Raw genomic sequence first — 24262 nt, forward strand, 5'->3', positions numbered from 1 at the left:
CAAGTGCCAGCCACAAATAGCCAGTGGGATGTCGAGATGATAGCTACCAAACGGGATCTGACAGAATGTATTCCCAGTGGAGCAATGACCACTTGTATTGTGAAAAAGCAGATCAGAGAACGACAGAAGACCCGAGAGGTGGGCTGTAACTGTACAGTGTCTGGAGGCCCTAAGCCAGATGTACAGAAATTACTCTTGCAGCACAACTTCTGATGAAACTGAACAATGTATCATTGGTTCTGGGATTTCTGGACAGAGAGGGGATTAACCTGGTCTTAGTTGGGAGAAAAAAGTTCAATTACCTGTGTGGCTTCCCTGTCTGCTCTCTACAACTTCAGTTGCTCTGCCTGCACGGTGCACCCTGGTTGTAAATGGGAGTTTTTTGTACCCCCACACTGTGTGCAGTTGTTCTGCCTGCGTGGTGCACCCTGGTTGTAAATGGGAGTGTTTTGTACCCCCACACTGTGTGCAGTTGTTCTGCCTGCGTGGTGCACCCTGGTTGTAAATGGGAGTGTTTTGTACCCCCACACTGTGTGCAGTTGTTCTGCCTGCGTGGTGCACCCTGGTTGTAAATGGGAGTGTTCTGTACATCCACACTGTGTGCAGTTGTTCTGCCTGCGTGGTGCACCCTGGTTGTAAATGGGAGTGTTCTGTACATCCACACTGTGTGCAGTTCAGAGCGCCCACGTGCTGACAGAATCCGTCCCATCTCCAGGCAGCAGCTTCCACTTTTCACGGTGCGCGAACGTATTACGTCGGCACGCGCGCGCTCTTCGGACCGGACCCGCGCTGGGGGTCAGAGGTGACGGTCGGAATGAAGATGGCGGCGCCCGTGGAGACGGCTCATGTTGCGCGCTGTGCGAACCGGACTCCGCACGCGCTGTCCTGGGGCAGAGGAGGGCGCGTGGCGTTCGGGAGTTGCCGCTCGGTTGTGATTTACGACCCGGAGGTAAAGGTTCAAATCGGGTCCGTTTCAGTGTCAGAGATGCTGAAAGTGCGGCTCTGCCGAGGCGGGGAGGCGGCTTGTTGTCAATCTGACCAATATAGGGCGTGGTCTCAATGGACCAATTGCCAAGGACTGGAAACAACTCCAATGGAATAAAATAATGACAACAAAACAATTGCCTTTCTTTCCAACCTAAGTTTGACATTTAAAGTGTGATGGGTGTGCTCCAAATGCATACATTTTGCAGCCACACTTGACTGGCTACAGGTTGGGACATATTCCAGACGGTACATACACCTGCCCCCATTACTCCTGCCATCAAGCAAGTCTAGGAATGTTGCCAATATTGGTATCGCGATACATAGAAAATACAGTGCAGAAGGAGGCCTTTCGGCCCATCAAGTCTGCATCGATCCACTTAAGCCCTCACTTCCACCCTATCCCCGTAACCCAATAACCCCATCTAACCTTTCTTTTAGACACTAACCTGCACTTCTTTGGTCTGTGGGAGGAAACCGGAGCACCCGGACGAAACCCACGCAGACACATGGAGAATGTACAGACTCTGCACAGACAGTGACCCAGTGGGGAATCGAACCTGGGACCCCAGTGCTGTGAAGCCACAGTGCTAGCCACGTGTGCTACTGTGCTGCCCTGTCTGTGCTATAAATCTGGTCTTATTGTCTTGCTGATGCTTTTTCGTTAGTTATTTGTCATTCCTTCAACTTTACCAGGACTTGATCATTTGAGTTAAAAGGAGAGGCTGGGTAGATTGGGACTTTTTTTCCCTGGAGCGTAGGAGGCTTAGATCTTATAGGGGTCTATAAAATAATGAGGGGCATAGATAAGGTAGATAGTCAACATCTTTTTCCAAAGATAGGGGAGTCTAAAAGTAGAGGGCATAGGTTTAAGTAATAATAATCTTTATTGTTGTTACAAGAAAGCTTATACCAACACTGCAATGAAGTTACTGTGAAAATTCCCTAGTCGCCACACTCCGGCACCTATTCAGGTATACCAGGGGAGAATTCAGAATGTCCAATTCACGTAACAGCACGTTTTTCAGGATATGTTGGAAGAATCCGGAGCCCCTGGGGAAACCCATGCAGGCATGGGGAGAAAGTGAGACTCCGCATTGACCCAAGCTGGGAATTACACCTGAACCTTGGTGCTGTGAAACAACAGTGCTTACCACTGTGCTACTGTGCCGCCCAAGGTGAGGAGGTGTAGAGATACAAAAGGGTCCAGAGGGGCAATATTTTCACACGGGGTGGTAAGTGGCTGGAATGAGCTGCCAGAGGCATTTAAATAGATCATGACTGATCTTGTACCATAGCGCCATCTTGGTGCACTATCCCTGTATCCCTTGATGCCAATGATATATAGAAATCTATTGACTTCTGCTTTGAAAATACTTGGGGTGGGATTCTCCGTTTCTGAGTGCTGACGCAGAATTTGTGGACTTTCACGACAACAAGACTGGCGCTGAACCTGGAATTATTTAGCAACTTGGAGGAGCTAGCGGTGCCACGTGGAACACAATCAATTCCAATAAAAAACGGCTTTGGATTCGCCGTCTCTGTGATTGACGCTCAGGAGGCTGACAAGCTGCAGCTGCATATACACATTACAACCCCCCCCACCCACACACATCTCAGTCAACAAGATGGTTGTGTTGGAGTGAATCCATACAGCTGATGGGTTGGCTGGGGCCAGAGGGCACCTAGTGGGGTGGCCTGGGGGGACAGCTGTATGACCTGTGACCCTAAGTCCACAGTGGGATGTTAGCGACGTGCGCAGATTCATGGCTGCCCTTCCAGCGCGGCAATCATGTTCCGTGTCCGTCCACCCTGACCTCACAACCCACCTCCTGGCCACCGCCTGCTGTTCCTCCTGGCCTTGGCAGAAGCCCCCTGTCCAGCTCCACAACTGTCAGCAAACTATGGCGATGTTGGACGCTTTCCCTACCCCCTCTCCCTCAGCAGCCAATACGCCGGTTTCAAGATTTAAAAAAGCCCAAGTGAACCGTGCCATCGGGAACACGGCCCATCGGAGGTGGAGAATCGCAGAGGCCCTGGAAAATACCTCAGAATGAGAGTTAGGCCATTTAGGACCAAGGTGAGAAGGAACTACGTCCGTTAGAATTCTTTGAAATTCTCTCCCCAAGCAGTTGTGGAGGCTCAGCCAGCAAGGGTGGGATTCTCCACTGGCCGACCGCTAATGATGTGCAAACGGTGTCTACCGTACGTGTGTTCTCGACCGCATTGACACTGCTGTCGGGGTGATAGAGACTAGCGATTTAGTGTTAAATCGGCTCCTGCCCCATTTTAGCGTCGGAACCTATTCTCCCCCAATCGCGTTTCGCGATTTCGCCGTCAGCCAACGGAGAATCCCACCCTTGATGGCTGAGCCTTCACAGCTGCCTGAGGAGAGAATTTCAAAGACTTATCACCCTCTGACTGAAGAAGTTCCTTCTCATCTTGGTCCTAAATGGCCTAACTCTTACCCTGAGATTGTGTCTCCTGCTCTTGGACCCTCCCAACCAGAGGAAATATACTTCCTGCATCTATCCTGTTGAGCCCTGTAAGAATTTGGCACACTTAGTTGACCTTAAACATTAGCTCTGTTTGTCTCTCCACATCTGCTGCCTCACCCACTGAGAATTTCTGTTTTTATTTCAGAATTCCAGCACTGGAAGGCTTGTGCTTTTGTGTTAGTTATAACAGGATTTGACTTACACAGTTAACAAGAGTCAGTAACCTGTGATTTCCATGATTTGATAACCCTTTTTATTCTCTGACTCACCATAATATCAATACAGATCTTCTAATGTATTTAGATCCAATACATGTATACAGCTTGAAATGGAAAAAAGAAAGTGCGAATGATGTTGATGAGCTTTTGTGTATTTCCAGCAATTTGTTTACTTTAAAATCACAGAATTTGCTACAGCACAGAAGGAAGCTCAACTGCCTTCTAGTTTTCCTCTCTGACCCATGGGAGTGCCTTTGTTTTCAGTTAGTCTGTACCTGTTGTATGGCCAAGTTTGGAATAGCTCACTCTGAGCAATTGCCGTAATGTTTTTACTACTTTGAACTGACCAATCAACAACTTTTCTTGCTATTTTAATTGTCTTTGGTTCAACAGAAAATGAAAGTGATTGAAACTCTGAATGGACACAAAGGAAGAGTTAACTGTGTGCAGTGGGTTCATAGAGATAATTGTGGTAAGTACTGATGGACGGTGTTTTTTTTAAAGAGGCAAAGTAAGCTTTTATGAAGAAATTAAATCAAAAATCCATAACATGCAGTTTTGACATTGCAAAGTTCATAACTTGAAACCCTTAATATTACCAGGGCCATCATTTTGGAATCAGACCACCAATTGGGTTAACTCATTGGTTGGTCTTTTTGGGCAAAGAATATGATTTGGATTGGATTTGTTTATTGTCACGAGTACCGAGGTACAGTGAAAAGTATTTTTCTGCGAGCAGCTCAACAGATCATTCAGTACATGGGAAGAAAAGAAAATACATAATAAGGCAACACAAGGTATACAATGTAACTACATAAGCACCGGCATCGGATGAAGCATACAGGGTGTAGTGTTAATGAGGTCAGTCTCTAAGAGGGCCATTTAGAAGTCTAGTTACAGCGGGGAAGAAGCTGTTTTTGAGTCTGTTCGTGCGTGTTCTCAGACTTCTGTACCTCCTACCCGATGGAAGAAGTTGGAAGAGTGAGTAAGTCGGGTGGGAGAGGTCTTTGATTATGCTGCCCGCATTCCCCAGGCAGCAGGAGGTGTAGATGGAGTCAATGGATGGGAGGCAGGTTTGTGTGATGGACTGGGCGGTGTTCACGACTCTGAAGTTTCTTGCGGTCCTGGGCCGAACACTTGCCATACCAGGTTGTGATGCAGCCAGATAGGATGCTTTCTATGGTGCATCTGTAAAAGTTGATAAGGGTTAATGTGGACATGCCGAATTTCCTTAGTTTCCTGATGAAGTATAGGCACTGTTGTGCTTTCTTGGTGGTAGTGTCGATGTGGGTGGACCAGGACAGATTTTTGGTGATGTGCACCCCTAGGAATTTGAAACTGCTAACCGTCTCCACCTCGGCCCCGTTGATGCTGACAGGGGTGTGTACAGTACTTTGCTTCCTGAAGTCAATGACCAGCTCTTTAGTTTTGCTGGCATTGAGGGAGAGATTTTTTGTCGCTCCACTAGGTTCTCTATCTCCCTCCTGTATTCTGACTCGTCGTTATTCGAGATCCGGCCCATTATGGGCGTATCGTCAGCAAACTTGTAGATGGAGTTGGAACCAAATTTTGCCACGCAGTCGTGTGTGTACAGGGAGTACAGTAGGGGGCTAAGTATGCAGCCTTGCGGGGTCCCGGTATTGAGGACTATTGTGGAGGAGGTCTTGTTCATTCTTACTGATTGTGATCTGTTGGTCAGAAAATCGAGGATCCAGTTGTAGAGTGGGGAGCTAAATCCTAGGTTTTGGTGCTTTGATATGAACTTGGCTGGGAATATGGTGTTTAAGGCGGAGCTGTGGTCAATAAATAGGAGTCTGATGTAGGAGTCCTTGTTGTCGAGTTGCTCTAGGGATGAGGGTCGGGCCAGGGAAATGGAGTCTGCTGTGGACCGGTTGCGACGGTATGCGAATTGCAGTGGATCAAGGCGTTCTGGGAGTATGGAGGTGATGCGTTTCATGATCAACCTCTCGAAGCACTTCATTACGACTGAAGTCAGGGTCACCGAAGGGTAGTCATTGAGGCACGTTGCCTGGTTCTTCTTTGGCACCGGTATGATGGTGGTCTTCTTGAAGCAGGTGGGGACCTCGGAGTGGAGTAGGGACAGGTTAAACATGTCCGCGAACACCCCTGCCAGCTGGTCCGCGCAGGCTCTGAGTGCATGACCAAGGATCCCGTCCGGGGGATTTTAAAGAAATTTTAGGAAAATGCTATGGAAAAGCATTATTCTCAAGTTAAGTAACATTTTATATAGCTGCAATATGGGTCTCTTGTTTGCAAGTGATGTTGATGGCATGTTGAGTTGTGATTCTGTAAGGGAGCTTTTTTGGAATCCTTTAACTTTTACTTCGAATTCAGTCTGCTGGATAGGATTGTTGACTTCACCAGGGTGCCTGAGTACTGACAGGGATGAGGCTTGTATGCTGATCTATTGTCCCCTACCTGGCAATGCAAAGGGCTTCCAAAACATTCTGAAGTCAGGCATAGTGCTACTGGACCACACGTCTGTGATACAGTGTGGCTCACCTGCCTACTCTTAACGTTGTTCAGAGTAAGGACAGTTGTTGACTGCTCCTTCATAACAAATGATTCTGAGTTTGTCTTAGACAAGTTTGAAATGCATGGAGGTGACAGACCAATGGACTATCACAGGCGTTACAACACCTGAGCAAGTGTGCGGCCAATTCCAGCCCCACTCGTCCCAAAGTCACAACACAAGTGAATTAACCAATAATTCTTATTAAAATACCCGAAATCGCTATCCCTTGGCTGTGCAATAATTACAGTCACCAGATTTGTAAGCTTAAACACAATTACTGTTTATTTATAACAAGAACAAATATGAAATATGCAGTAAATACAACTGCTAATGAAATGTTGATACCTGACTACATCTTTAACTATCCCACCCTCTACCCACACACAAAAGACAGACAGACATGGGTGGAAAGGGGTAAAATAATAAGGATTACAGTCGAAACATAAGAGTCCTTGCTTTAGACGAAGAGTTCTTTAGTGCGCTTTCTTCACAGTATGAGTGTGGTTTAAAGTCTCTGATTTACAGCCCGCAATGATCTTCCTTTCAGTTAGCAATATCTTGCAGCTTTTTCAGGAGAGGCCCCTGGCTTCACACCAGCCTGTTCTGCAGAGAGTATTATCAAGCTCTGGTCTCTGTTTGCATCAGCCTTTTCTGCAGAGAGAGAGAGTTGGTCCCCACAGCGACTTTTTGGTGAGAATTCACTGGTTATTTCTTGAGAAAACAGAATGGGAGAAAGAGAACATTTCTGCCTTAGTTGCCAAAAGCGGAACTGAGAATCTTTGAGGCCTCTGAACCATTTCAGTGGGAACAGAACCAATCACTGCCTGTTACCAGGCAGAGCATTGTCTTTTAGGCTAATTTATTGATCACCAGCCACATCAATAAATCTGGGTCATCACTGGTGTCAGTCTAAAACAGCACAATCCTCTGGATATTCCTGTTTGAAGTAAAGTTACAGGTTACCTGAATGAAAACACACAGGTGTCTCCAGGACACATGTCCATAAATCGATCAAAAATAAATGGAAGGGAAAGTAAGGGGATAAACCAGTAATAAACAGGAAGGACCCTTACACAGGGCTCAGTACCAACCCCGATTCTGTTTGGCGTATATACAAATGACCCATCAACAACCATGTCCTGCAAGTTCATCAATGCTGTTGACATCTGCTATACCACCCAAGCTCTATTTTTCTGCACTCTGGGACCAGACATTACAAAGTTGACAAACTACTGCAGCACCTTGCACCTCATGGTAAATCTCTCCAAAAATATATCCAGTGTTCACTAACTGAGGAAGCCACTGGTAGTGGAACAATGGTTTATTGAACTATGTACAATACTCTGCCCACGGCAGTAACTCTCCCAATCCAGTCCCTGTTGGAACAACCAACAGCACCGGGTCCTGCTTGGGCCGGCTTCATATGTAGGTCTAACGAACTCCAGCTGCGTGGTCACATGGAGATCGACAATGGTTTCACCGCGGTCCTCGTGGGGATTATGACAGTGTAATTCCACTTCCCACAGTGCCAGTGCCAAGAAAGAATTGCATATCTAGATGGATGACCAGAGATTAAAGCATGTTCCCAACCCACCATACTTGGGATTGACTCGAGATAAGACTCTGTCCTTTCGGGAACATCTGAAGTAAACAACAGCAATTGTCATAACCAGAAACAACCTCGCTGGATCTGGTGGACAGCAACTCCAGACCTCAGCACTTGCCCTTTCATAGTCTGCAACAGAGTACCTTGCACCTGTCTGCCAAAGTTCAGGACACACGCCTGGGTTGACACTTAACTGATTGCAACAATGTGCATCTTAACTGGAACTCTCCGCTCAACACCCCTCACCAGTTTCCTGTCCAAGCAAACATTATTCCCACACGCATCCACCGATGACGAAAACACACAAGTTGGTTGAAATCATTCATGCTGCACTTCGCTTACTACTCAATGATGACCTACTGCCTGGTTTCCAACTTGGCACTGCATATGGAGCACCCTTCTTGATCAAGATCTGTTAGCAAACATTGTTTGGATCAAGGAATGGGAAAAAGTTGAAGTCACCAACAAGTTTCTTGGGACCCCATTTGTTGAATGACAGACTCTAAACTACCATGGAGAGAGTGGTTCTTGTTAAACAGGTCCAGGTCAGGCCAACCTGCACTGCTGGGGTCTCCGAAATCCCTTATGCACTTGTGGAAAGACACAATCAAAGTTGCACATTGCCAATAAGTGCTTCCTTTACAGATGTAAGAGGTGGGCTAATCACTGGAAACTCAGTAAATGTGATCATTAATGGCTTCAGGGATTTGCAGGTGCTCAAAGAAAATAGCACCGTTAACTTTATAAAACACCCCAAGGTGCTTGTTAAATTAAACTTTGCCTAGTTTGCATGTACAGTAAGAAGTCTTACAACACCAGGTTAAAGTCCAACAGGTTTGTTTCAAACACGAGCTTTTGGAGCACTGCTCCTTCCTCAGGTGAATCACCTAAAAGCTAGTGATTTGAAACAAACCTGTTGGACTTTAACCTGGTGCTGTAGGACTTCTTGCTGTGCTCACCCCAATCCAACGCCGGCATCTCCACATCATAGTTTGCATGTAGTTAATGCATATAGCTGTTTTAATTGATTACCTATTACCTCTTTAATTGAGCAAACCATGGTGTTATATGAAGGTCCAAGAAGGCTGAATACATTAAATGACATCCAAATTCTCCAACACCTGCTTCAACATCCCACTGAATCATGATCTCACCGCTGTTGAAACTTAGGTCACCTGGTCAGTTATCGCCTATACTGGTTTCCTCTCCAACCTCATGGAACCCAACCAAGAACTTCTGCTTCCTTCCCAAGATGTGCAAACAGATTGACCTGATAGATTTCCAATTTCTGCCTGATCCTACCCTACTGCACTGAATTCTTCCGAGCTCAGTCTTGTCCCACCTACATCTGTGATTCGTCTGAGGCTCCCAATCATACCAACAGTTTATTGTTCCAAACACTCTCCTCTTCATTATGGACATTAAATCTCTCTGCACCTCCATTCCCACAAAGTCTGAGGATTTCCTGGTTTTCCTTGAAAGGAAGCGCAATCCGTTCCTATCCACCACCATCGATCTTCATTCTCGTATCGAATAACAACTTCTTAAAAACTCTACTATTTTCTTCAAATTGCTATGGGTACCTGCTTGGGCGTGCCTATCTTTTTGTGGGGTTTGTAGAACGTTCTTTATTACAGTTCTACTTGGACCCTGTCATCTCTTTTTATGGTACATTGATGACTGTATCAGTGCTGTTTCCTGCTGAAAATTTAATCAACTTTGTATTTCATTTCCACTCTTCTCCCAGCTCCACAGGGTCCCCTTCTGACCCTTCCCTTATCTTATTCAACTTTATTGTCTCCGTTTCTGGGGATAGGCTATCAACAAATATTCACAATAAGTTTATAGCTACCTCGACGATACTCTCTCACACCCCTTTTCCTGTAAGGACTCCATTCCATTCTCCCAGTTGCTCCATCTTTGTTGCATTTGTTGTTACAACCTTCCAACAATTTTGATTAACATAAAGAGTAAATTAAATTAAAGAGACAGTCCTTTAAAGAGAAACTGCCGTACCACTATCAATGTGCCAGCAATTGCAAATATTTTAACTTTATTGGCAACTCAGGAATACAAAAGAATCAGCAACATGCTAAAAACCAGTCACGGAAATCAGTAATTTGCTAAAAGCATTGACAAGACACCAAAAAACAAAACCACCAGCTGTCAAGCCAACACTCCCTGATCCCAACAATGGCCTCACACCGGCAGTAAGGCGCCCAAATGAGCAGCAAGACCACTGGAAAAAAACACACCAGTGCAGGGCACGGCGTGAGAGAGAGAACACTCCGTTCCTCTCCCAAGAGGAGGCACAGTTCCTTTAAACAAACCACCAACTGCAAAGCCAGCATATGGCCATCTCTCTTCTCCCCCCCCCAAAGGTACCCTCATATCGGTGGAGAGTCATCCAAACAAGTAGCGCAGATGACTGGAAAGGGACACACCGATACGGGACATGGCGGAAGAGAGAGCAAAATCCCTTACTAAAAAACAAAGACAAAATACAGAGCAATCACAAGACACCCAATAAACAATTAAGTACAAGGGAAAGCTGTCAGCACTCAAGCCAGCGCACTCTTCCTCTCTCCGGCTCCAGCACCAGCCCTACTCATTGGAGATGCGCCCGCAAGCAGCACAATTCAACAGAAGAGGACCGGCAGCACACGGTTGAGGAGAGAGTGAGTGCACAAAAGCAGGATGGTCGCAACTGGCGAGCACCCAGGTGCTAGACGCAACAAACACATCCATACCATAACAACAACCACACAATCCCCCAAAAATAATACAAAGCGAACATCAGTACAAGGAGTACAGATAGTCATTCGGGCCACCGCCCTGCTGCTTTCACAGTTCCGGTGTCCGGCCACCATCCAGTCCAAAACTGCAAAAGTGAGTCCGTTCTCCTCCACTTTCAGCTTGGCAGCAGACAAACCAAAATCAGTCCTGTGCTCCACTCCCAGCCAATAAGCAGAAAGGCAGCCAGTATCAAGGACAAGTCCTAGGTGTGGCAACTGCAGGCACGCAACTCTCTCTCCCCTGCAAGCAACTGGCAGCAGCAACAGGCACCTCTTCCCCTCCATCCAACTGGTCGTAACACTGTTCTCCCTTTCCATAGTCCAGGCTTCAAAAGTGGAAAAGGCAGCCAGCGTACAGAATAATACACCAGGTCCGGAAGCAGGGTTACAGCCAGAAGCAGTAGGAGTTCGGAGAAAACACATCCTCTAGCAGCAGCAAGTGCATCCTTTGGCATCTACATTATTAAACCAATTGTATTGTTAAAAACAGGTGTCTCAAGCTTGCCACACTGTAGAAACCGGAGTCTTTTTGCTGGACATTGCTGCTTTAAGTGGGCGGAGCCACAATTCGGACACGTCATGACGCCGACGTCAGCGCATTCCGTGCGCCATCGCGTATGCGTAGTGTGGTCGGTCGACGTATGCACCTGCGCAGTCGGGTTGTCGGTCTCGTTGTACACTCGGTCGTGGCGTGCATGCGCAGGGACCCGGGAAAAGCGCGCAAAACGGCCACTCTCCTCGATGCTCAGGCCCTGTATCTGTGCGATGGCCTGCACCTGTTGCACCTCGTGGGAGGCCAGCTTTGCAGTCTCTGCCGCCCTGATGTGGGAGTAACGATTCTTAGCATGCTCGTGGACAACGCACGTCTCGATAGCAACAGGGAGGGTCAACTGTTTGAATTTCAGGAGCTGCTGCCGAAGGGAGTCGGAGTGAACCCCGAAAACGATCTGATCCCGGATCATGGAATCAGCCATCGAGTCATAGTTACATGACTGCGCTCGGATGCGGAGATGGGTCAAGAAGGGCTGAAAAGGTTAATCCTTACCATGAAGCCTCTGCTGGAAAACGTACCGTTCAAAGCTCTCATTCACCTCAATGTCGCAGTGGCTGTCAAACTTCAGCAGGACTGTTTTGAATTTTGTTTTGTCTTCGCCTTCAGCGAACGTTAGGGAGTTGTAGATGTGGATGGCGTGGTCCCCCGCTGTGGAGAGAAATAGCGCGATCTTCCTGGCATCCGATGCGGCTTCGAGATCACAGGCCTCAATGTACAAGAGGAACTTTTGCTTGAAGATCTTCCAATTGGCGCCGAGGTTGCCGGAGATGCGGAGCTCGGAGGAGGCTGGATGTTTTCCATTTCACCGGATGGCTGCTTGCTGGTCAATGCTGATTCACTCGAGGTAGGTCTGTCAATATCAGTACCACTCTGGTACCATGATGTGTTAGACAGGCTGGTTCGATGTGGACTGCACTTGATGCAGGGAAGCTAGAATCAGGCGTCTAACACTGGAGAAAATCAAACACTCTTTTATTCAACGATAGAACTGATATACATGTTCAGCTGTGGGTCGACACTATACTGAACTGACTGGAGACCTTGTACTAGCCTGACCAGACTTACTAGCTGCCGCATGGTGTTTGCACTGGCTAGCTCGTGGACTCTGACTCTCTCAGTGGCTGGGTCCAGAGAGAGCGGGAAACCTAGTGCCTTCTGGCTTTATAGTGGTAGTATCCTGTCTGATGATTGACTGCACTGTGTTGTGTGTGATTACTGGTCATCCTGTATGTCAATCTCTGCCTGTCTGCATCTCATTGTATACATGAGTGGATATTATGACAACAACCTCCCTTTGACAAAGCCATGCTGACTAAGTCCTATTTTACCATGCACTTCCAAGTGCTTCGTGATCTCATCTTTAATAACCGTGACCCGACTTTTCATCCGACGTCACTTCGTCCAACGTCACTTCGTCCACGTCTTTTGGTCCTACGTCTTTTTGTCCGCACGTCTTTTGGTCCTACATCTTTTTGTCCGATGATTTTTTTGTCCAAAGACTTTTTGTCCAATTGTAAATAAACTCCTTAGAAAACAAGGTATAATATCTTCAATAATGTGGCATTTTGAGGAAAAAGACTCAAATTCTTCGGGGAGATCCGTCAAATTCATGTACGCGATATAAAAAAATAACTGAACGCCTCAAAAGATTGGTCACTGAATATGGTTCAACAAGAAAAATTGATTTTTTGAGGAATGTGGACATTTTTTGAGAAATTTGCATCAATTTTAAGTGATATCTTATTACTTTTAGTAATTTTTAGTAATTAGTAAACTTTTAGATAGTTAAATCTTATTACTTTTCTTAAATAACTTTTTTTAAAATACATTTTTCCACTGTATTTTACTTGTATTTTATCAATAAAATTCTCATAATAAATCATTAGTTCTATGAATCTATCATTGAAGATATTATACCTTGTTTTCTACGGAGTTTATTTACAATTGGACAAAAAGTCGTTGGACAAAAAAAACATCGGACGACAAGACGTAGCGACCAAAAGACGTGGACGAAGTGACATTGGACGAAGTGACGTTGGACGAAAAGACATAGCACCTTAATAACAGACTCTAAAATCTTACCAATGACCGAAGTCAGGCTAACCGGCCTGTAATTTCCCATCTTCTGCCTCCCTCCCTTCTTGAACAGTGGTGTTACATTCGCCACCTTCCAGTCCTCTGGGACCCTCCCTGCCTCCAGTGATTCCTGAACGATCATCACCGATGCCTCCACAATTTCCTCACCTATCTCTTTTAGAACCCTGGGGTGTAGTCCAACAGGTCCAGGTGACCTATCCACCTTCAGACCTTTCAGTTTCCCCAGAACCTTCTTCTTAGTATGGTCACTGCACTCACCTCTGCTCCCTGGTTCTCCTGAAGCTCTGGTATCCCACTGGTGTCTTCCACCGTGAAGACTGATGCAAAGTAACTATTCAGTTTGTCTGCAATTTCATTTAAAATACAGATGGAGGGTGAGTAGGTAAAATCAAACACTAGTGTTTTGTGCTTAAACAAAGGAGATTACAATGGGATGAGAGAAGAGCTAGCTAAGGTAGACTGGGTGCAAAGACTTAATGGTGAAACAGTTGAGGAACAGTGGAGAATCTTCCAAGCGATTTTTCACAGTGCTCAACAAAGGTTTATACCAACAAAAGGGGAGGACGGTAGAAAGAGGGAAAATCGACCGTGGATATCAAAGGAAATAAGGGAGAGTATCAAATTGAAGGAAAAAGCATATAAAGTGGCAAAGATTGCTGGGAGATTAGAGGACTGGGAAATCTTTAGGGGGCAACAGAAAGCTACTAGAAATGCTACAAAGAAGAGTAAGATAGATTATGAGAGTAAACTTGCTCAGAATATAAAAACAGATAGTAAAAGTTTCTACAAATATATAAAACAAAAAAGAGTGGCTACGGTAAATATTGGTCCTTTAGAGGATGAGAAGGGAGATTTAATAATGGGGGCTGAGGAACTGAACAGGTTTTTTGGGTCGGTCTCCACAGTGGAAGACACAAATAACATGCCAGTGACTGATGGAAATGAGGCTATGACAGGTGAGGACCTTGAGATGATTGTTATCACTAGGGAAGTAGTGATGGGCAAGCTAATGGGGCTAAAGGTAGACAAGTCTCCTGGCCCTGATGGAATGCATCCCAGAGTGCTAAAAGAGATGGCTAGGGAAATTGCAGATGCACTAGTGATAATTTACCAAAATTCACTAGACTCTGGGGTGGTCCCGGTGGATTGGAAATTAGCAAACGTATCATCAAGGAAGAAATAGTGAGGCATCTGGATGGAAATTGTCCCATTGGGCAGACGCAGCATGGGTTCATAAAGGGCAGGTCGTGCCTAACTAATTTAGTGGAACTTTTTGAGGGCATTACCAGTGCGGTAGATAACAGGGAGCCAATGGATGTGGTATATCTGGATTTCCAGAAAGCTTTTGACAAGATGCCACACAAAAGATTGCTGCATAAGATAAAGATGCATGGCATTAAGGGTAAAGTAGTAGCATGGATAGAGGATTGGTTAATTAATAAAAAACAAAGAGTGGGGATTAATGAGTGTTTCTCTAGTTGGCAATCAATAGCTAGTGGTGTCCCTCAGGGTTCAGTGTTGGGCCCACAATTGTTCACAATTTACATAGATGATTTGGAGTTGGGGACCAAGTGCAATGTGTCCAAGTTTGCAGACGACACTAAGATGAATGGTAAAGCAAAAAGTACAGAGGATACCGGAAGTCTGCAGAGGGATTTGGATAGGTTAAGTGAATGGGCTCGGGTCTGGCAGATGGAAAACAATGTTGACAAATGTGAGGTTATCCATTTTAGTAGGAATAATAGCAAAAGGGATTATTATTTAAATGATAAAATATTAAAACATGCTGCTGTGCAGAGAGACCTGGGTGTGCTAGTGCATGAGTCACAAAAAGTTAGTTAACAGGTGATTAAGAAGGCAAATGGAATTTTGTCCTTCATTGCTAGAGGAATGGAGTTCAAGGCTAGGGAGGTTATGCTGCAATTGTATAAGGTGTTGGTGAGGCCACACCTGGAGTATTGTGTTTAGTTTTGGTCTCCTTACCTGAGAAAGGACGTACTGGCGCTGGAGGGTGTGCAGAGCAGATTCACAAGGTTAATCCCAGAGTTGAGGGGGTTGGATTACGAGGAGAGGTTGAGTAGACTGGGACTGTACTCGTTGGAATTTAGAAGGATGTGGGGGATCTTATAGAAACGTATAAAATTATGAAGGGAATAGATAGGATAGATGCGGGCAGGATGTTTCCACTGGCGGGTGAAAGCAGAACTAGGGGGCATAGCCTCAAAATAAGGGGAAGTAGATTTAGGACTGAGTTTAGGAGGAACTTCTTCACCCAAAGGGTTGTGAATCTATGGAATTCCTTGCCTGGTGAAGCAGTTGAGGCTCCTTCATTAAATGTTTTTAAGATAAAGATAGATAGTTTTTTGAAAAATTAAGGGATTAAGGGTTATGATGTTCGGGCCGGAAAGTGGAGGTGAGTCCAAAAAAGATCAGCCATGATCTCATTGAATGGCGGAGCAGGTTTGAGGGCCAGGTGACCTACTCCCGCTCCTAGTTCTTATGTTCTTCATTGTTTCCTATTATTATTTCTCCAACCATATTTTCTAGTGGTCCAATGTCTATTTTTGCCTCTCTTACCTTTTATATATTGAAAAAATCTCTTCCTATCTTCCTTTATTTTACTAGCCTGCTTGCACTCATACTTCATCTTCTCCCCCTTTATTGCTTTTTTAGTTGTCATCTGTTCGCTTTTAAACACTTCCCAATCCTCTTGTTTCCCACTAATCTTCGCCACTTTGTATGCTTTTTCTTTAGTTCTGCTCTGCACACCCTCCAGCGCTAGTACGTCCTTTCTCAGGTTCTTTAGCCTTTATTCTGTCCTTGACATCCCTTGACAACCATGGATGCCTTGTCCTCCCCTTAGCATGTTTCCTCCTTCTTGTGATGAATTTCTGTTGTGCGTCCCTAATAACCCCCCAAAATTCCTGCCATTGTCTTACCTGCTAGGCTCCTTCTCCAATCAACTCTGGCCAGCTCCTCCCTCATGTCTTTGTAGTTATCCTTATTTATTTGTAATACCGTTACATCGGATTGCAGCTTCTCCCTCTCAAACTGCAGGGTGCATTCTATCATATTGGGTCACTGCTCCCTAAGGGTTCCTTCACCTTAAGTTCCCTAATCAAATCTGCCTCATTACACATCACCAAATCCAGAATTGCCTATTTCCTGGTGGGCTTTGTCACAAGCTGCTCCAAAAAACCATCTCTTCCACAAAGTCCATTTCTTGGGATCCACTACCAACCTGATTTTCCCTGTCCATCTGCATATTGACATCCTCCATGATTATTATAATATTGCCTTTTTTAGATGCCTTTTCTATCTCCTGATTTATTTTCTGCCTCACATCCTGACTACTGCTAGGGGGCCTGTACATAACTCCCATCAGGGTCATTTTACCTTTGCGATTCCTGAACTCTATCGCCAGAGATTCTATGTCTTCTGATCTTGTATCGCTCATTGCTATCGATTTCACTTCATTCCTTACTCACAATGCAACTCCGCCCCCTTTGCCCATCTGCCTGTCCTTTCGTTAGGACATATATCCTTGGATATTTAGATCCCAGCCGTGATCCCCTTGTAGCCACGTCTCTGTGATGCCAACAAGATCGTACTGGCCAATTTCAGTGTGCGCAGCAAGTTCATTTACCTTGTTCCGTATACTGCGCGCATTTAGGTACAACACCCTCAATTCTGCATTGGCGACCTCCCTTTTCACACTCTCCTCAGTCCCTGTACCCTGTATTGTGGCCCTTTTTGATTTTTGACTATGGCTTCTCTGCCTTACACCTTCCCCCTTATTGCTTTTTGGTTCTGGTCCCGTTTTACTTCCCTCCGACTTCCTGCATCAGTTCCCATCCCCCTGCCACATTAGTTAGATCCTCTCCAACAGCACTAGCAAACACCTTCCGAGGACATCGGTTCCAGTCCTGCCCAGGTGCAGACTGTCCGGTTTGTACTGGTCCCACCTCTCCAGAACCAGTTCCAATGCCCCAGGAATTTGAATCCCTTCCTCTTGCACCATCTCTCAAGCCACGCATTCATCCTATCTATCCTGACATTCCTACTCTGACTACTCGTGGCACTGGTAGCAATCCTGAGATTACAACCTTTGAGGTCCTACTTTTTAGTTTAACTCCTAACTCCCTGAATTCAGCTGGTAGAACCTCATCCCGTTTTTATGTATATCGTTGGTGCCTATGTGCACCACGACAGCTGGCTGTTCACCCGCCTCACCCCCCCCCCTCTCCAGGGTCAGGAGCCAGGGTCAGTGGACATGTCCCTGAGCTCCCACACAAGGAGCATTACACGGGTCTGGGATCTCTTGACATGTCTTAAACCTTAGGTTAACTTATACAACTACAATTCGAAAAAACGAAAGAAAAAATAAATAAATAGACAACTGAAAAGAAAAACTACTTACCAGTCACTTACCAGGAGTAAAATGCACCTGCTCCCCGCCCAGCTTCGAATCCGCTGTGTCTTCACTGACCCACTGGGAGAATTCACTGGGAGTAAGTTAAAGTTGCTCTTTTTAAATTGGCCTGAGTTGACCCCCCGCCCCGCCCGGCACCTGCTTTTAGATCAAAGTAGCTTAAGGTGACTGACACTTGACTGCCAACCAGTGGATGAGTGGGTGGGGGCAGTCTCTAGTTTACCTTCACTGCACAATTCTAGATTAATTTAAATTCCTGAAATTTAAAAAGGAACAGTCTAATCGATTCAATTCCCACCTAGCTTCAAATTCCCAAACTAATTCTTCGTTGTGCCTCACGCTGGCTGTGTCTTCTGGCTCACTGAGAGAACTCACTTATCAGCAAATGTCACCACTTCTGACCTTATAATGGAAGCAATGTCATCGATGAAGCAGCTCAAGATGGTTGGGCCTCGGACACTACCCTAAGGATCTCCTGCAGCAATGTCCTGGAACTGAGATGATTGACCTCCAGTCCCCACAATCATCTTCCTTTGCACCAGGTGCCACTCCAACCATCTGAGGGTTCTTCCCTGATTCACATTGACTCTCAATTTTGCGAGTCTGCTTGATGCCACACTTGGTCAAATGCTACCTCTATGCCAAGGACAGTCACTGTCACCTCAGCTTTGGATTTACCTCCATGTGTTCTTTAATATAACAAGTGCCAGGCAATAACCATCTCCCAACAAGAGAGTATCTGAGTATCGACTCTTGTCATTCAATGGAATGAGCATTACTGAGTCATCTTGAAGGTTGACCCAAAAATTCAACTGGACCAGCTATGAAGTAAAAGTAAAGTCGCCATAGTCCCAGATGACCGTAGGCTAATTTCTCCTTGAGGGGGCAGTTGACTGGTAGTGATTTAACCTGAGGATCCGCACAGGCGAGTGGCAAGGTTATGAAAGTGAGGCCTTCATGAATACTCTTAGCCAGTACGGGAATTGAATCGGTGCCGTTAGCCTTGCTCTGTATCACAAACAAGCCGTCCAGCCAACCGAACTCAACCAGCCCCAGCCATATAAATACTGTGGCTACAAGAGGAGGTCAGAAGAGGAAGTCTGCAGAGTCATTCACTTCCTGATTCCCCAAAGCCTGTACAACATATATAAGGCACAAGGCAGGAGTATGATGGAATATTCTCCACTTGCCTGGATGAGTGCAGCTCTAATAACACTCAAGAAACTCAACACCATCTGCGACAAAGCAGCCCTCTTGATTGGCAACCCTTCCACAAATATTCACTCCCAACACCACTGAGGGACAGTAGCAGCAGTGTGTATGATCTACATGAAGCAGTGCAGGGACTCAACGAGGCTCTTTAGTCAGTACTTTTCAAAGTCACACTGCTACCATCTAGAACAGGGGTGGGCAAACTTTTCCGTGCAAGGGCCACATTCAGAAATTCACAATTCACAAAGGGCCGCATAGTATATTAAGTAAAATAATTACTTCACCCGGTTATGATTCTGGGCGCCTCATATAGAACATAGAACAGTACAGCACAGAACAGGCCCTTCGGCCCTCGACGTTGTGCCGAGCAATGATCACCCTACTCAAGTCAATGTATCCACCCTATACCAGTAAGTAACCCAACAGCCCGCCCCCATTAACCTTAAAAAAAAAATTTAAAAAAAAAAAAAAATTAAAAAAAAAAAAAATTATTATTTTTTTTTAATGACTTGGCGGGCCGCAGAAATACCTTTGGCGGGCCGCATGCGGCCCGCGAGCCGTAGTTTGCCCACCCCTGATCTAGAAGGACAATGGCAGCAGAAACATGGCAACACCACCAGCTGAATATTCACCTCCAAGTTACTCCACATCATGACTTGGAAATATATTGCTGTTCTTTCACTGTTTCTGGGTTAAAATCCTGGAACTCCCTAATAGCACTCTGGATGTTCATACGCCACATGTACTGTAGTGGTTCAAGAAGGCAGCTCACCACCATCTTCCCAAGGGCTGTGAGGGATGGGTAATAAATGCTGGCCTCGCCAACAACGCCGCATCACATTAATTAATTCTTAAAAACTTGAGGTCAAAATTCCAGAAATTATTTTGCAGTTTTCTATGTACCTTGTAGAAGTGCATGTTTGCAACAGAGAAACAGCCCATTTGGCCCAACTGGTTTATGCTAGTGTTAATGTTCCCTACCCACCATCTCTCACCTTAATCCCTATTGCCCTATCAGCATTTCATTTGGAAATCGGAGTAAAGACAGGCACACTGCAAGTATGCAAGCTTCAAGTTCCACATTAAGATAAATTCTTTGATTTCAGAAGTATCTTACTCCTTGCTGAACTAAAAAGTTTTCAATAAGCTTACATGCATTATGTGTTTAATAAAAGTAGCTTGGCCATAAAAGCAATACTAAAAACTGTTGCCGAACCCCTTGATATGACTGTTTTGCAGAAATGGGAGAATGTCTGGTTCTGTTAATTTTACACCTTTTAAAAGTGAACATTGTATTGATGAGTTAAATCAACTGTTTTTTGTTTTAGGTCCCGAGACAGAACTTGTGTCGGGAGGATCTGATAACTGTCTGATTGTTTGGGAGTTGCAGAATTTTAAGGTGAGTCATTAGATTCGAAAACAGCTAATATTTATGTTCAGTCCCCAATAGCAGATTTAGAACTATCTTTTTTCTAGGAAAATGTGTTTTAATTTTATCGCAGTTATTGGTAACGAAAACAGGACGGATAAAATTGATGACAGAAATCTAGCAAGATTTAGGAACAGCATGGTTAAAGTTCTTCAATAAAAAATAATTTGGGAGCATTTTTTTAAGCACTAATTATGATATGATGCAGTAGTTTAGTGATTATGGTATTGGACCACTTTCCTTTTGCTGTCCAGTCCAACCTGTCCCTATGCAACCAGCCCATCTGTGAAACAACATTTTCTCCAGCTCCTGTATCATCACCTTCAGAATTCTCCAAAATGTCCTCCTTTTTTCCCCCATCGATGTGCTACACCTTTGTGACACCATCCATAGGCTTTGAAATCTTCAACACTTATTACAACCTCATTACCGTTGCTCTCTGAACGCATGTCTGACATTGTTGTGAATGGGTCAGAAATTCCGACCGTTGAACATTGGAAATGTTGAGGGTATATTTTTTAAGCACACTATACACACTTTCCATCAAATCCATCCTCATTTCTCCTCACCATTCCAGCTAAATTTGGTGATTCACATTCTCAGTGTTCGATTCAACCCATCTCCTTTTGCATCCACTTTGATAACCTTTCCTGTCCCTGAGCCTACTCTAACCCCAGCTGGATTGGATTGGATTTGTTTATTGTCACATGTTCTGAGATACCGTGAATAGTATTGTTCTGCGTACAGTTCAGACAGATAATTCCGTGCATGAACAGAAAATACATAGGGCAAACATAAAATACACAATGTAAATACATAGACACAGGCATTGGGTGAAGCATACAGGAGTGTAGTACTACTCAGTAGAGGAGATGTGTGACGAGATCAGATCAGTCCATAAGAGGGTCGTTTAGGAATCTGGGGCGAAATTCTCCCCTACCCGGCAGAGCAGGGGGTCCTGGCGTAGCGGAGTGGCGCCAACCACTCCGGCGTCGGGCCTCCCCTAAAGGTGCGGAATTCTCTGCTCCTTTAGGGGCTAGGCCCGTGCCGGAGTGCCTCCCGTAACGCCAACTGGCGCCAACGGCCTTTGGCGCTACGCCGGCCGGCGTCGGGGCTGGCCGAAAGGCCTTCGCCGGTCGGCGTGAGTCCGCACATGCACCGGAGCGTCAGCGGCCGCTGACGTCACCACCGGCGCATGCGCGGTAGGGGGGGTCTCTTCTGCCTCCGCCATGGCGGCGGCGGAAGAAAAAGAGTGCCCCCATGGCACAGGCCCGCCCGCCGATCGGTGGGCCCGATCGCGGGCCCGGCCACCGTGGGGGCACCCCCCGGAGTCCGATCGCCCCACGCCCCCCCCAGGACCCAGGGGGCCCGCTCGCACCGCCAATCCCGCCGGCACAGAGGTGGTTTAAACCACGTCGGCGGGATTGGCCTGTCAGCGGCGGGACTTCGGCCCATCGCGGCCCGGAGAATCGCTGCGGGGGGCCCGCCAATCGGCGCGGGAGACACGCCGACCAGCGGGGCGTGATTCCCGATCCCGCCGATTCCTGGGTGGCGGAGAATTCCGGCCACGGTAGGGGCGGGATTTACGCCACACCTGGGCGATTCACCGACCCTGCGGTGGTGTGGGGGGGGGGGGGTCGGAGAATTCCGCCCCTGATAACAGTGGGGAAGAAGCTGTTTTTGAATCTGTTAGTGCGTGTTCTCAGACTTTTGTATCTCCTGCCCGATGGAAGTAGTTGGAAGAGTGTATAAGCTGGGTGAGAGGGGTCTTTGATTATGCTGCCCACTTTCCCAAGGCAGAGTGAGGTGTAGACAGTCAATGATGGGAGGCGGGTTCCTTTGATAGACTGGGCGGTGTTCACGACTCTCTAGCATCTTACGGACTTGGGCCAAACAGTTGTCATACCAGGCTGTGATGCAGCCAGATAGTATGCTTTCTATGGTGCATCTGTAAACGTGGTAAGAGTCAATGTGGGCATGAAGAATTTCCTTAGTTGCCTGCAAAAGTATAGGCGCTGTTGTGCTTTCTTGGTCGTAGTGTCAGTGTGGGTGGACCAGGACAGATTTTTGGTGATGTGCACACCTAGAAATTTGAAGCTGTCAACCATCTCCACCTCGACCCCGTTGATGCGGACAGGGGTGTGTACAGTACTTTGCTTCCTGAAGTCAATGACCAGCTCTTTAGTTTTTCTGACATTGAGGGAGAGATTGTTGTCTTTACTCCACTCCACTAGGTTCTCTATCTCCCTCCTATATTCTGACTCATCGTTGTTTGAGACCCGACCCACTACGGTCGTGTCGTCAGCAAACTTGTAGAGGGAGTTGGAGCCAAATTTTGCCACACAGTCATGTGTGTACAGGGAGTACAGTAGAGGACTAAGTACGCAGCCTTCCGGGGCCCCGGTATTGAGGACTATCGTAGAGAAGGTGTTATTGTTTATCCTTACTGATTGTGGTCTGTGGATCAGAAAGCCAAGGATCCAGTTGCAGAGTGAGCAGCCAAGTCCTAGGTTTTGGAACTTTGATATGAATTTAGCTGGGATTATGGTGTTGAAGGCGGAGCTGTAGTCTGATGTAGGAGTCCTTGTTATCGAGATGCATCAGGGTTGAGTGTAGAGCCACGGAGATGGCGTCTGCTGTGGACTGCTTGTGGCGGTATGCGGATTGCTGTGGATCTAGGTATTCTGGCAGTATGGAGTTGATGTGCCTCAGGCTCAACCTCTCGAAGCACTTCATTACCGCAATGTCAAGCCGACCGGACAATAGTCGTTGAGGCACGTTGAGCTTTAATGAAAGCTTTAGCCACATCTTGGTTCCTATTACGATCTCAGACTAGACCCCAACCGTGGCAAGGATACTGGCCCAAAACCTTAATATTTTAGTTTATTGTATAAAATGTGCAGGAAGAATGCTTCGCTCCAACAGTGATTCCATGAAGAAATAGGAATTTGGTATTTTTAAAACAAATTTGTATTATGAACGCAATATTAAACTCTTTAACTTTACACACGAAAAGAACAACTTACATTTACTCTTTGAACACTGGTACTCACTAAACAACAAGAAAATAAACCTACAGCTCTCAATCCATTTTGAAATCAGCATGGCATAGAGTAATACTTGCTTTACTGAACAGTTTTGGACTCCTATTAGAACCCCTGCAGACTCTGGCTGAAGGTCTTCAAAAAGCTGGTTCACCTTGCGTGCTTCAGCTTCTTCCTCGTTCTCAGATAAGACTGCTCTGCTTTAAAATATTGTTACTCATTTTATAACTGCCTTTACTTGTGGTCAAGACAAGGGTTGCCAGATCAGATTTCAACTCCAAAGCTTTCTCAGAACAAATCTCTCTCCATCTCTTAGCTCCACCTAGCAATGACATCATCTCCCCAAGCTGAAAAACAAATGAACTTTCCAGGCTAAAAGCACATCGACACCCCAGGATCATTCCCCGTCAAACCATAGTCCATTAGTCCAGATTGAAAAATCATTCATTTGTTAATGTCACCTGCTGGCTCCTAAAATCTCCCAGGCCCCGCAAAACAAGACTTTTTAAAAAAACATGACCACTGCAGTCAAACACACTTTAACCTCAGGGTTTCAACCCTTAAATTGCCCCAATATTCAGAATCCAATATTCCTAAGATCCTTGGCTCCATGCAGTTACGTCTAGACTTTCCAATGCTTTCCTCTCCAGTAACCTGATGTGTACCTTCATCAATTGCAAATAATCCAGAATATCTGTCTTTTATCCTGCACTGTCCGTTTTGCCCATCACCTCTATCTCAGCTAACCTGCATTGGCTACCTGTACCCAAGCAGATCAAATTTAAAATTCTTGTCAAAAGGTCCCACTATTGTCTTGCCCCTTGCTTCCTTGGCCATTTTATTATCATTATGCTGCAA

At 45.8% G+C, this 24262-nt stretch overlaps 1 protein-coding gene across 1 annotated transcript in view; it reads left to right on the forward strand.

Moving 5' to 3' along the window:
* The first annotated feature begins 769 nt into the window (after positions 1–769).
* Positions 770–24262, forward strand: part of elp2 (elongator acetyltransferase complex subunit 2) — a 176915-nt gene continuing 153422 nt past the window's right edge. Inside the window, exons 1-3 of the mRNA XM_038797582.1 lie at positions 770–949; positions 4094–4172; positions 20260–20330. Of these exons, the coding sequence (XP_038653510.1) occupies positions 815–949; positions 4094–4172; positions 20260–20330 (285 nt within the window). The 5' untranslated portion in view covers positions 770–814. The remainder of the gene's footprint in view (positions 950–4093; positions 4173–20259; positions 20331–24262) is intronic.

Source organism: Scyliorhinus canicula, chromosome 5 (assembly GCF_902713615.1).
Source record: "Scyliorhinus canicula chromosome 5, sScyCan1.1, whole genome shotgun sequence".
Taxonomy (NCBI): domain Eukaryota; kingdom Metazoa; phylum Chordata; class Chondrichthyes; order Carcharhiniformes; family Scyliorhinidae; genus Scyliorhinus; species Scyliorhinus canicula.